Here is a 14,243-nt window from a genome sequence, read left to right as displayed (position 1 = left end):
AGTTCTATGTAATCCCACTCCCTAAATACCATGGGCAATTCACAGAGGGTCAATTAACCTTTTGGATGTGGGATGGAAACTGGAGCACCCGGAGAAAACCCTCGCAGTCACAGAGAGAATGTGCAAACCCCACACAAACAGCGTTCAAGGTCTGGATTAAAGAGCCTATCTTTTTTTAGTTTTAGGAAGACAGCATGGAAAGAGATACTTCAGCCCACCAAGTCCACGCCAACCATTGATCACCCATTTGCACTAGTTCGATGTTGTCCCACTTTCTCATCCACTCCTCATGCACAAGGGGCGATTTACAGAGGGCCAATTGAACTACAAACCCGCACGTCTTTGGGATGTGGGAGGAAACCAGGAGCACCCAGAGAAAACCCACGTGGTCATAAGGAGACCTAGCTGAGGCCTCGGATACACGGAGACCACTCTCGAGCATGAAGGAGAGTTACGAAGACCTTCAACGACCTTGTGTCGACCATGCTGCGAGTATGAGTCAAGGGCAAACTCGCCAGAACTCACGGATTAGGTCACCCAAGTGGGACAGGCTCCCCTCCCCCCCCCTTTCTTTAGAGGTATAGCGCGGAAACAAGATCTTCGGCACAACCAGTCTGCACCAACCAGCGATCACCCCGCACACTAACACAATCCTACACATGGGGGACAATTTTACGGTAGCCAATTAACCTCCTTGGGAGGTTGGGGGATGTGCTTGGGATGTGGGAGGAAACCGGAGCACCCGGAGAAAAGCCACGTAGTCACAGGGAGAAGAAAAACTCCGTACAGACAGCGAGTGCTGCGGGTCTCCGGCGCTGCAACCCTACCGCTGCGCCACCTGATACATCTTCTCTGCTCTACAACGTTGAGAACTACATTCTGCACTCTGTATCTTCCCCTCTGCCCTATCGGTTGCACTCGAGTTTGAACTGGTTGTATTTATGTATGGGTTATCTGTTTGGATAACATGAAAACCAACGCGTTTCACTGTTGCTCGATAATAAAGCTAAACCAATTCCCTTTTAAAGTAAGTCACAACACCCAATCGATTTAAGATAACGAGAGAGAGAAAAACCCCAACCTAAGTTCCCAAAGCATCTAGCAGCCATCACGGCAGCAGACTTAGTGTTTTTCTGATTCATCCGCTCGCTTATGCGAGACAACGCCCGGGAGACGCACGTTAGACTCGCAACGATGGCAATATAACAAGGTTGAAACCGCTCCCGGGTCGGATCCCTTCATCCCGGTCGGGGGGCATTGCTGACCGAGGCGAGAGGGGTCCCGGAGTGACCCCCCTCCCCTCCCAAACCCTAAAGAATAACTTTAAACCCTCTCTCATAATGGGAATGGCAGAGAGGAAATCTTTATCATCTATTTTCTGAATCATAATTGTTGCTGTTGGTAATTCATCGTCTCCAGAGGAGGCTCTTTCTGGCCAGTGAGTAGTCCCCCTCTCTCCTCCCCCTCCTCCTTCTCTCTCCCCCTCCTCCTTCTCTCTCTCCCCCTCCTCCCTCTCTCTCACCCCTCATTCCTCGCCTCCCTTTCTCCCCCTCACTTCCCTCTCTCTCATTCCCCCCCCTCCCTCTCTCCCACCCTCCCCGTCCCCCTCTCACCTGGTAGAGGTGTAGGGCGGACCAGACAGGTGGCTCGGTGCTTTGGGCCAGTTGCTGGTGGGTAACATTGCCAAACGGCCGGAGCGTTATCACAGGGCTGGCACTCGCCATTCGCTCTGTTCCCTCTCTCCCTCTCCAGGAGGCTGAACCGTGCCTTCCCCTCCTTCATCCTTCATCCTCCACCCCTTTGCTCCCTCCCTTTCTCTCCCTCCCTCTCTCCACGCACACCGAGACACACACACACACACACACACAGCAATGCGCCGCCCCATTCTCCAGCGAAACTTCCTGGATAGTTGCAGTGGAAGCTCGGTCGCTGACCAGCAAGTCAGCGCTGACCAGAGGGACCACCGACACCAGCCTACACCCGGGTAAGTGAGAAGTCCGCGCCCTTCCCGCATTCATTTTATTGATAATTACATATTTTGTTGCTCTGATTGCGAGCCTTTGTTCTTCTGCACATGGCAACAAGAGTAGCGAATTGTCAGCACATTTAAAGGGTTTCTTGTGGAGATGGTAAAGTGGAGATATTTTGCCAACAAAATTTAAACTTAACCCTAGAAAATAACCCCTCCCACCAAAGAATTAACATTAAGGTGAGAGGGGCAACGTTTAGGAAGCAATTAGACAGGTACATGGATGGGACAGGTTTTAGGGATATGGACCAAACGCAGACAGGTGGGACTAATGTAGATGAAGCATGTTGGTCAGTGTGGGCTGAAGTCTGTTTCCACCCTGTATGACTCAATGTTGCCAGGACTTGATGGCCTGAGCTACAGAGAGAGGTTGAGCAGGCGAGGACTCTATTCCTTGGAGCACAGGAGAACGAGGGGTGATCTTATAGAGGTGTACAAATTCATGAGAGGAATAGATTGGGTGGGTGCACAGTCTCTTGCCTTGAGTAAGAGGTTTGCAGGATAATTGGTTTCTGTAAATTGTTCCCTGGTGTGTAGGATAGTGCTAGTGTACGGCGATCGCTGGTCGGCGCGGACTCGGTGGGTCGAAGGTCCTGTTTCCACGCAGCATCTCCAAACTAAACTAAACTGGCAATGCCCTTTCCCAGTTCCCATGGCATGTGGGAACTCTGGAAATGTCCATCCCCAATTCCCACGGGATGTAGTTACTCTCAGAAGAGTCGTGTTACGAGTGTTTTATTGTCATGTCCCAGACAGAACAATGAAATTCTTACTTGCAGCAGCACAACAGAATATGTAAACATAGTACTCTGTATATGTAATATTATATATATATACATATACACACACATAAAAACAACCAATGACAGTGCAAAAAGACAAAACCAATACCCCCACGACGATGTAGTTCGGAGCTTATTTGGAGGTTGTTATGCTTAATATCCTGATGTAGGGAAGATGCTGTTCCTGAACCTGGACCTTACAGTTTTCAGGCTCCTGTACCTTCTTCCTGATGGCAGGAGTGAAATGAGAGTGTGGACAGGGTGGTGTGGGTCTTTGATGATGATGATGCTGGCTGCCTTTTTGAGGTAGCAACTCAAACTCTGGCAATGCGCATCCCCAATTCCCCTGGGATGAGGCCCTTCAGACAATGCCCTTGGGAAAGAGCTGCAGGGTCTCTCCAACCTCAGCGGCGGTTGGCTGCTTATTTGCGGATGCACCCAGCTGTCTGGTCCATGTCAGAGATCCCAGAGTCGGAAAGAAGCCAGACAGGATAAGATGCCAACTTTCATTCCTGAAGGAGCTCACGGCACCAGAGACCCTGGTTCGATCCTGACCTTGGGTACTGTCTGTGTTTGGAGTTTGCACGTTCTCCCTGTGACCACGTGGGTTTCCTCCGGGTGCTCAGGTCTCCTCCCACATAGAAACATAGAAAATAGGTGCAGGAGTAGGCCATTCGGCCCTTCGAGCCTACACCGCCATTCAATATGATCATGGCTGATCATCCAACTCAGTATCCTGTACCTGCCTTCTCTCCATACCCCCTGATCCCTTTAGCCACAAGGGCCACATCTAACTCCCTCTTAAATATAGCCAATGAACTGGCCTCAACTACCTTCTGTGGCAGAGAATTCCAGAGATTCACCACTCTCTGTGTGAAAAATGTTTTTCACATCCTAAAGACAAGCAAGTTTGTAGGTTAATTGGTCCTCTGTAAATTTCCCCTGTGTGTGAAGGGAGTGGATGATAAAGTGGGATAACATAACCCAGAGTGAACGGGTCAACAAATGGATTTTGAAATGATAATCCTGAGGTTTTGTGGTCACCATTACTGTGCCGAGCTCTTTAAAAATATAGGACTTATAAACTGAATTTAAAATTCTGGCACTGATTTGAACTCTGGGTCTCTCTTACCGATTCAATTAAGAAGCAGAAAGATTTTGTCTAGTGTAACTCACCGCTGACCTATTTTGAAGCTTTTAACTGGTTCACCTGGGTTTTTTACTGATGTTTGTGATCTCATCGTTCTGCCTGACCCTGCCTCTGAGTCCTCGTGTTTATCTGGTAGAAAAACACCAGGGTGGCACGGCAGTAGAGTTGCTGGCTTCCAGCGCCAGAGACCCGGGTTCGATCCTGACCTCGGGTGCCGTCTATACGGAGTTTGTACGTTCTCCCCGTGATCGCGTGGGTTTTCTTCGGGTGCTCCGGTTTCCTCCCATGCTCCAAAAACGTGCATGTTCGTAGGTTAATTGGCTTCGGTAATAATTGTAAAAATATCCCCGGTGTGTAGGATCGCTGGTTGGCATGGACTTGATGGGCCGAAGGACCTGTTTCCACACTGTATAACTAAAAGTAAATGTGAAGGCTTGTGAAATGGGGATAACTAACCAGCTGTTGAATTTCTAGGTGTGCCTGTGTGTGACGACAGGTTTATCTGAGTAAATATGTGTGTTAATATCAGTGAATTTACTTCCTGTTAAGTCTTCCTATATAATAGTGTTTTGCAACATATTTCAATTTTGCCCATTAACAGTCTCAGTGAACGTGAATAATTTGTGAATGTTGCAGGCAGCAACCTGCATAATTTGGGTGGTTATTTCAGATATTTTCCCACTCTGCACAGGCTCTGTGGTCTAGATCAGAAGGAAAGTCTGTTTACTCTCAGGATTCGCCACAAAATCATTAAGAATAAATTACAGAACGGTTTGTGGTGTGACTCAAATCACATTCACTGCCTGATCCATAATCAATGGAAAACCAGTTTGGGAAGTGAATATTAACAACAAAATGGTTTGTGGTAGATTATACAGACCAGAAATAGGCCATTCAACCATATTCTCCTTGTTGGCGCAGGAACAGCCCCATAACCCACAATGTCTGTGCCCAATATGACACCAAGATAAAGTAATCCCAGAACCCTCTGTGCCTATCTAAAAGCCTCTTAAACCACTATCATATCTGCTTCCACCACCACCCCTGGAATAAAGTCCTAGCCTACCCATCCTCTCCCTATTGCTCAGTCCCTTGAATCCCAGCAACATCCATGTTAGTTTTCTCTGCACGTTTTCCATCTTAATGGAGTCTTCTCAATATAAGCTGGAAAGAGAAGATTCACGAGGATTATGCCAACAGTTGATGGCCTGAGTTATAGGGAGAGGTTGAGTAGACTAGGACTTTATTCCTTGCAGGGCAGGAGGCTGAGTGGTGATCTTATAGAGGTGGATAATGAGCGGAATTGATTTTGCAAATGCACAGAATCTTTTACACTGAATAGGGGAATCAAGAACCGGAGGTCACAGGTTTAAGGTGAGATGTGAATGATTTAATAGGAACTTGAGAACAACCTTTTCAGAGGCGTTGGATATATGGAACGATCTGCCCAAGGGGGTAGATGAGACAGATACCATCGCAACATTTAAAAATATACTTGGACGGTACATGGATAGGAAAGGTTTAGGCCAAATGCATGCAAATTGGACTAGCTTAAATGGGGCATCTTGGTTGGCTCAGACAAGTTGGGGTGAAGGGCCTGTTTCCGTGCTGTATGACTCTGTGACTCTATGACATCTCTGCCCTTCATCACAAGAGGCTCTGTTCCAGGGCAACACTTTGTGCTCAAATGTTTAGTTTGTCCACTTTGTGAAGGATTATTTCAACATTGATGCAGCCAGATTTAATAGCTCAATGGTTCTTTTATTATCACATGCACCAAGGTAAGTGAAGTTCTCTTTTCAAGTTCAAGTTCAAGTTCATGTTTATTGTCACTTAACCAACTAAGGTACAGTGAGATTTGAGTTACCATACAGCCATACTAAGTGAAAAGAACACAATACACACGTAAAATAAATGTAACAGTGGAATCAACATTCCTCGCTGTGATGGGAAGGCAATAAAGTTCAGCCATCTTCCTCTTTTTTCACCCGTGGCCGGGGCCTTGAACCCTCCGCATGTGCCGTTGCCGACGGTCCGATGTCCAAGCCCCCTCATCCGGATGACTGAAACTCTGGCATCGGGACGGACTGGAACACAGCATGGAGCTCCCGAGTCAGTCTCTTCTTACCGGGCTTCATGGTGTTAAAGTCCACAGGCCCCGTGGTCGGAGCTCATCTTCTGGCGATCCTCGGCAAAGGATCCCAAGCTCCGCGATGGAAAGTCTGCGCCGCGCCCGCGACTTGAAACTCCGGGCCGGTCTCCAGGAAAGGCTGCGCCACTCCATATTGTTAGGCCGCAAAGAGGGGCGGAGATGCGACACGGAGAAAATCGCATCTCCGTCGAGGTAAGTGACTGAAAAAAGTTTCCCCCGATTTCCTCCCACCCCCCACATAAACTAACCAAGAAACATTGAAACAAACGTTTAGAACATACTTAAAATAATAAAAACAGTAGAAAGATCAGTAAGATTATTGCTATACATAAGTACAATCCTCGGTTAAGTACATAATGCATAGAAACAGCCCACTGAGTTGCCAGGTTTTGGTGCCATTTCCAAAGTCAACTGCAGCTGGCCATGAAGGCCCGTTGCAGCGGTCTACCACTGCGCCGATGTACTGCACCATAGCGTATACCAGCCCCTCTGCAAAATCTTTGTAGCCAGCCCACCAATGATTCTGAATTACAATAAAGTCAAGGAGCCAATTTCGGAACAATAAGCCATAAGACATAGGAGCAGAATTAGACCTTTCGGCCCATCAAGTGTGCTCCGCCATTCGATCATCACTGTTATATTAGGTAAACCCAGGTCTCTGGCGCCGTAAGGCAGCAACTTTACCACTGCAGCACTGTGCTGTCCTAAATGTTGCTATTTCACTGCTATTTTACTGACAGGTATTTGTCTTTGGAACTAACTGGTTATCGATTCAATTTTTCTCCATATTTATCCAAATCCATGTGTTTGAACTCGATGGAAGCTTTAATAGTTAAGCCGTGACTTATCGTTCCCGTTAGCTGATCGCTCAGTAACTTGGTATAAACCACTTGATCGTAGCAACACTTTTACAAAGTGTCGCAATAAAGTAAAAAACAGCACAGATTGTACAGTGATACAGTTTAAGAAATAATTAACTCAAATGACTGAATTGTGAAGAGAGAAAGTCAATCTGCTGGATGAACTCAGCGGGCCAGGCAGCGTCTGTGGAGGGAAATGGTCAGATGTTTTTGTTCGGGACCCTCCTTCAGACTGTGGATTAAAAGTGCATTGTAACCATGTATTGTCTTTCTGCTGACTGGTTAGCATGCAACAAAAGCTTTTCACTGTACCTCGGTACATGTGACAATAAACTAAACAAGGAGATCTTATTGTAAGTTCTTTATCTGCTCTATCTCCGAGATTCAAGGATCTTGGGATACAGAAATTGGGACCATTCTGTTGTTCATCTGCATAAAACACAATCTCTATTGTCACTTCACCCACTGGCCTTTTGATCAAGATTCCAGCATCTGTAATCTTTTGAGTCTCCACAGACTAATTGATTATTTCTTAAATTACTATTCATATGGAAGGCACCAGCTTTTCTCAAGCAAATCCATAGATCATTGATTTACAATACTGTGCATGTAGTAATTAGACTGTAAACTTTTAATAATTAAAAGCCAAGGTCCCAACTCGAAACATCACCTATTCATGTTCTCCACCACTCTCTGCAGCCTCTTGCGTTCCTGTGCTTTGGAATCGCCGTACCAGGCCATGATGCAACCAGTCAGGATACCTTCTATATTGGAGACACAAGGAACTGCAGATGGCTAGTTTACAAAAAGAGACAAAGTGTTGGAGTAACTCAGCATGCCTGAGCTGCTGTCTGATCTGCTGAGTTTCTCCAGCACTTTGTCTTTTTTTCAGTTTAGAGATACAGTTTGGAAACAGGCCCTTCGGCCCACAAGTCTGCGTCGACCAGTGATCACCTGTTCGCTAGTTCTATCCTACAACCTTGAGACAAATTACAGATGCCAATGAAATTACAAACCTGCACGTCTTCGGAGTGTGGGAGTAAATTGGAGCACCTGGAGAAAACCCATGCGGTCACAGGGAGAAAGTACAAAGTCCGTACAGACAGCACCCGTAGTCAAGAGCCAAGCGTATCTTATTGTCATATATACCAGATAGAACAATGAAGTTTATACTTGCAGCAGCACAATAGAATATGTAAACGTAGTACTCTGCAAACAATATAATAAACAAGAAACAAAAAGTTCTATGTGTGTATATATCTATCTGTATACTATTAAAAGTCTCGTCTTGTTTGTCTGACTGTCTGTCTGTCTGTCTGTCTGTCTGTCTGTCTGTGAGATCAAGGAACTACGCCAAAACAGTATACCATAGCGCAAAATCTATTTGCAGAATCTTACTCAGCGTTTTACCGTGTCACGTTATTGATATTTAAAGTTTAAAAAAAAGCCAACTTTGAAAATAATAACTGTCTATGAGTGGGAGACTTTTCTAGCAGCTTCCAGTTATGATGTCATAATGGCATCTCACAGTCGTCCAATCACAATGGGATCTCATTTACACAAGCTGCCGTGAAGATTCCGAAAACCGACAATGACATCACAATGGGATCTCTGTTGCCAATACACAAGCTATGAGAGGTGACGGAGTGGGGGATTGGAGGAGAAGAAATGTTATTTAAACATTGTCTTTAATGGGGGAGTGCGAAAGGGTAGAGGTGAGGGAAAGAGTGACTAAGGGTAGGTAAAAGGAGAGGGAGGGAGAGGTAACAGAGAGACAGTGGGATCAGCAGCTTCAAGGGGAGTAAGAAGTGAGTGAGATTTTTACCCCCCCCCAATGATTGATTGGCTCAAGGGAGCGCCGACGCCGACCGAAAAGTCGAGTCGATTCATTCATTGGCTCCGGGAAGCGCCGACTGTCCCCCCCATGTGGGAAGGATTCATTGCCTCCAGGGAGTGCCGATGTCAGCCCAAAAGTCGAGTCAATTCATTGGCTCCGGGAAGTGCACACTGCCCCCCCCACATGGAAAGAATTGATTGCGTTGGGGGAACTGGAGAGTGGTGGAAACGGGTTGCGTTGGGGAAATGGATGAATGGTGGAATATTGCTTTGGGGAAACGGGGCCTGGCGTCGGAGGGTAGGGAGGGGAGAGGGTTTCTGAAGGGTGGTAGGGAGTGACTGAGGGTAGGGGAAAGGAGAGGGAGGGAGAGGTGAAGGAGGGAGTGGAGGAGGGGAGGAGGTGAGGGTAGGGGATGAGGGGAAATGAGCCACGCCTGTGCATTTGGGGGCTATGGGTGAGTGGTGGAATATTGCGTTGGGCGAAAGGGTTACATTGGGGGAATGGGTGATGGGGGTGATTGGCTCCGGGGGGCGCCTTTCGCTTGTCTCTGGGGTGAGCGTATACACACACACACATAGAAATACACACACATATATATATGCATACGTACACACACAATCAGGATCAAACCCAGGTCCCTGGTTCTGTAAAGCAGCAAAATTATTTCTGCGCCACTGTGCCGCCCTTGGGAATAAAAAGTATAAAGTAGTTCTTTGTGACAATGAGGTGTTGTGGTTGAAGACGTCTCTCGGTGTCAGGTTCGACAATAAGGCTGTGAAGTGAGAGGAAGCATTCTAATCAAATCTACATCAATGTCAAATGTGCAATAAAGATCGAGATTCAAAGCCGCAGCTCGTCGGCACTGTTGTGTGATCTCATCCCATCCTTCCGGCTGCTAACATGTATTGCCGTCACTTTCATTTGTCTCATGCTGATTTCTTATTTTATGCAAACCTAATAGAGTAGTTTTCAAACCTCACCCAGGATTAACCACCGATTAATCGCAGCAGGAGATAGGATCGCAGCTCTATGTGGAGGGAATCTGTTGTTATGGGTTTGTGATCAGACCAGATGATAATTTAGACTTTAGACTATAGAGATACATCACGGAAACAGGCCATTCAGCCACTCACGGAAACTGCACCTAGGGCTAAATTTCAGTCAAGAGTATTTAATTGTCATATTGTCACACACTTGCACTATCCTAAACCTAGGGACAATTTCCAATTTTACCGAAGCCAATTAACCTACAAACCTGTACATCTTTGGAGTGTGGGAGGAATCTGGAGCTCCTGGGAGGTCACGGGGAGAACGTACAGACCCCATGCTGACAGCACCCATAGTCAGGATTGAACCTGGGTCTCTGGAGCTGCAAGGCAACAACTCTACCGCTGCACCACTGTGCCGCCATTTCTTGGAAGTCATTAAGTACAACTGTGGTATCAACAGTTTTACGGGTCACAGCGGGTTTTAGGTTGTTCTCCAGTTATCACTTAAATACACTGGACATGTTTAGTGTCAATGAAAGAAACAAAGTGCTGGCGTAACTCAGCAGGTGAAACAGCTTCACCGGAGAACATGGATAGGTGACATTTCAGGTCATAGAGTCATACAGCGTGGAAACGGGCCCTTCAGCCCAATTTGCCCATGCTGACCAATATGCCCCATCTTTACTAAACCCACCTGCTTGCGTTTAGCTCCTATCCCTCTAAAGCTGTCCTATCCTTCAGACCCAAGAAGGGTCCCGATCTAAAACGTCGCCGATGTATGTTCTCCAGAGATGTTGCCTGATCCGCTGAGTTACTCCAGCACTTTGTTTCCTTTTTTTGGTAAACCAGCATCTGCAGGTACTTGTGTCTCCATTTTAGTGTCAATGACCAGGACATGTAAACTTAAAGTGAGAAATACAAGAATCACATTTATCACACTTGATCAAACATTCCAGACTTGGATGTTGCAAGATGGCACAGGAAGGTGGTGACTATTGTACTCACGTATAGTGTGATTGGATGGATAGCATGAAGAACAAGCATTTCACTGTATCTCTGTATCTCACGATAAACTATTGAACCATTGGTACTATCAAACGAGGTAGGAGCAGGGGATAGCCACTAGTTACTGTCAGCCTGCTCCATTGTTTATTAAGTTCACGTCCAATGGGGCTGTAAACTCCACTCTATTTTATCTTGCACGGGAAATCTAAATTACAATTAGAAAACGGTGCCAAAACCTGGTGACTCTTGCATTTAGACTCAGTGGACTGATTCTATGCATCTTGTACTTAATTGGAGATTGTACTTATGTATGGCAATAATCTTACTGATTTGTGTGCAAAAAAAAGAACTTCACTGTACCTTGGTACATGTGATAATAAGGAACCATTGGTCACTTTCAGTAAAAATAGAATTACTTCAAAGGCCACCAACATAATCAAGGCTGTCGCACCCCGGACACTCCCTCTTTTCCCCCTCCCATCAGGCAAGAGGTACAGAAGTGAGAAAACATACACCGCCAGATTTAGAGACAGTTTCTTCTCAACTGTAATCAGGCAACTGAACCATCCTATCAACAACTAGAGAGCGGTCCTGAGCTACTATCTACATCATTGGAGACCCTCAGACTATCTTTAATTGGACTTTACTGGACTTTATCTTACACTGTATGATATTCCCTTTATCCTGTATCTGTACACTGTGGACGGCTCGATTGTAATTATGTATAGTCTTTCCACTGACTGGATGGCACGCAACAAAAAGCTTTTCACTGCACCTCGGAACACGTGACAATAAACAAAACAAGTAACCTGCCCCATCTACGCTAGTCCCACCTGCCTGCATTTGACCCATATCCCACTAAACCTGTCCTATCCATGTACCTGTCCAAATGTCTTTTAAAGTGTGAATTAGTGAGAGATTTATGGATTGGAAGGACAGAATTATTGGTATTGTTTTATTATTGAAACGTAAAGCGTGATACAGTGAAAAGCTTTGTTTTGCCTGATCTCCAGACCGATCAAATAGTATATGAGTGCCGTCAAATAATAATAATAATAATAATAATATATTTTATTGTCATTGCACAGAGGTACAACGAGATTTGGAATGCAGCTTCCATTCGATGTAATAACTTAATTAGCTAAAAATGTTGTCACCCAGAGAAACAAGATAAAAAAAACCAGTTATAGCCGTATAAAGTGCAAATAGGTCTGTGCCGGGTCGATGTGTGACGTGACCATCCGAGGGAGACAGTTCATGGGGGGGGGGGGGACACTCAGCAGGGCCAGTTCAGAGCAGCTATAGCTCTGGGGATGAAGCTGTTCCTAAGTCTGGGGGTGCGGGCGTAGAGGGCCTTGTAACGTCTGCCGGATGGTAGAAGTTCGAACAGACTATTGCAAGGGTGTGAGGAGTCTTTATGAATGCTGACAGCCTTCCTGAGGCACCGTGTATTGTAGATGCCCTCCAAGGCTGGTAGCTGTGTCCCAATAATCTTCTGCGCTCTGTGGACGACGCACTGAAGATCTCTCCTCTCCGCCTCCGTGCAGCTGAGATACCACAGAGATGCCATATGTTAGGATGCTCTCTGTGGTGCAGCGGTAGAAGGTTGTCAGCAGCTGTTAGGGCAGACCAGTCTGTTTTAATGTCCTCAGGAAGAACATTCATTGTTGTGCCTTCTTGACCAGCGCAGCGGTGTTGGTGGACCATGTGAGATCCTCTGAAATGTGAGTGCCCAGAAACCTAAAGCTGGACACTCTCTCCACACTGTCCCCGTAGATGGAGATTGGAGCGTATTCCCCATTATGTGTCCTTCTGTAGTTGATAATCAGCTCCTCGGTCTTAGAAGTGTTTAGGGACAGGTTGTTATGTGAGCACCAATCCACCAGGTTCTGCCTCTGTAGTGTGTTTCATCTCCGTTGGTGATCAGCCCGATCACCGTTGTGTCGTCTGCAAACTTGGCAATGGTGTTGGTGTCGAATGCAGGAACACGGTTGTGTGTGAAGAGGAAGTAGAGCATTGGGCTCAGTACACAGCCCTGTGGTGTGCCGGTGCTCAGGGTGATAGTGGAGGACAGGTGCGGGCCCAGTCTCACTGCCTGCGGTCGCTCAGTCAGGAAATTCAGGATCCAGTCGCATATCGACGAGCTGAGGACTAGCTGGTGGAGTTTGGTGGTGAGCTTGGTGGGGATAACCGTATTGAAGGCAGAGCTGTTGTCTATGAAAAGCACTGGTAGTGTTTAGAGTTTAGAGATACAGCATGGAAGTAGGCCCTTCGGCCCACCGAGTCCAAGCAGACCAACGATCACCTGTTCATACTAGTTTTATGTAGAAACAAGTAACTGTGGATGCTGGTTTACACAAAAGTACACAATGTGCTGGAGTAACTCAGCAGGTCGGGCAGCATCCCTGGAGAACATGGATAGGTGACTCTTTGGGCTGGGATGCTTCTCCAGACTTTGAGTCTGAAATGTCACCTGTCCATGTTCTCCAGAGATGCTGCCTGACCCGCTAAGTTACTCCAGCACTTTGTGTCCTTTCACATTAGTTCTATGTCATCCCATCATTGCATCCATTCCCTACACACTGGCGGGTGATTTACTGAGGCCAATTAACCTACAAACCTGCCCGTCTTTGGGATGCGGGAGGAAACCAATACGATCACAGGGAGAACGTGCAAACTCTACACAGACAGCACCTGAGGTCAGAATCAGAGCTGGGTCTCTGCTGCTGTGAGGCAGCAGCTCTACAAGCTGTGCCACTGTGCCACCCTAACTTACAGGCAATAAACCACTTTTGAAGTGTCCTCGATACGGGGGAGGAGAGTTGGCTGTCTGGGCCTTTGTTAATCCAGTCGTACATTCTCCCTGAATATCTTTGCTTGATAAATGATCTGATAACACATTCAGTGTATGAGCAAAACATTGAGCGAATCATCGATTTCCACCAACTCAATGATAAATGTTGCCGTTTCTATTTTTTCCTTGTTCTGCTGTCTGGCTCCCACTTGCTGTCTAACATTATCAATCAATAAATGTAATCTTTGTCTGCTCAGACACTCATGGGATGTTGCAGATAATCTAATACTCCTGGACAAATGGTTTGGAAATGTAGTTTGAATCGCACCGTGGTTGGTGGGAAATTTAAATCCAGTCGATTAGATAATTTGGAACAAAGCTGAAAGTATTAGTAATGATGACCATGAGAACCAATGGATAAGGATTTACAAAAAGTAAATTTGAAAGTCGAACTAGTAGTAAGGAAGGCAAATGCAATGCTAGCATTTATTTTGAGAAGACTAGAATATAAAATATACGCATACTAGAATATAAAAACCAGGATGTAATGCTGAGTCTTTATAAGTCAGACCACATTTAGAGTATTGTGAGTCATTTTTGGGCTCCATATCTGAGGAGGGATGTGCTGGCATGGAGAGGGTCCAG

General features: G+C 46.1%; 2 protein-coding genes across 2 annotated transcripts in view; one reads left to right on the top strand and one right to left on the bottom strand.

The window, feature by feature from the left end:
- Window positions 1-1,818, bottom strand: part of nipal2 (NIPA like domain containing 2) — a 49,591-nt gene extending 47,773 nt beyond the window's left edge. The window contains exon 1 of the mRNA XM_033019463.1: window positions 1,614-1,818. Coding sequence (XP_032875354.1) covers window positions 1,614-1,724 — 111 coding nt within the window. The 5' untranslated portion in view covers window positions 1,725-1,818. The remainder of the gene's footprint in view (window positions 1-1,613) is intronic.
- An 11-nt stretch (window positions 1,819-1,829) lies between these two features.
- The window catches only part of kcns2 (potassium voltage-gated channel modifier subfamily S member 2), a 33,917-nt gene continuing 21,503 nt past the window's right edge, over window positions 1,830-14,243 (top strand). The window contains exon 1 of the mRNA XM_033019462.1: window positions 1,830-1,984. The gene's annotated coding sequence lies outside the window, so the exon portion shown is untranslated. The remainder of the gene's footprint in view (window positions 1,985-14,243) is intronic.

The sequence above is a fragment of the Amblyraja radiata genome, chromosome 4 (genome assembly GCF_010909765.2).
Source record: "Amblyraja radiata isolate CabotCenter1 chromosome 4, sAmbRad1.1.pri, whole genome shotgun sequence".
Taxonomy (NCBI): domain Eukaryota; kingdom Metazoa; phylum Chordata; class Chondrichthyes; order Rajiformes; family Rajidae; genus Amblyraja; species Amblyraja radiata.
The sequence above is the reverse complement of the archived record's forward strand: the minus strand, read 5'-3'. Positions and strand labels throughout refer to the sequence as shown.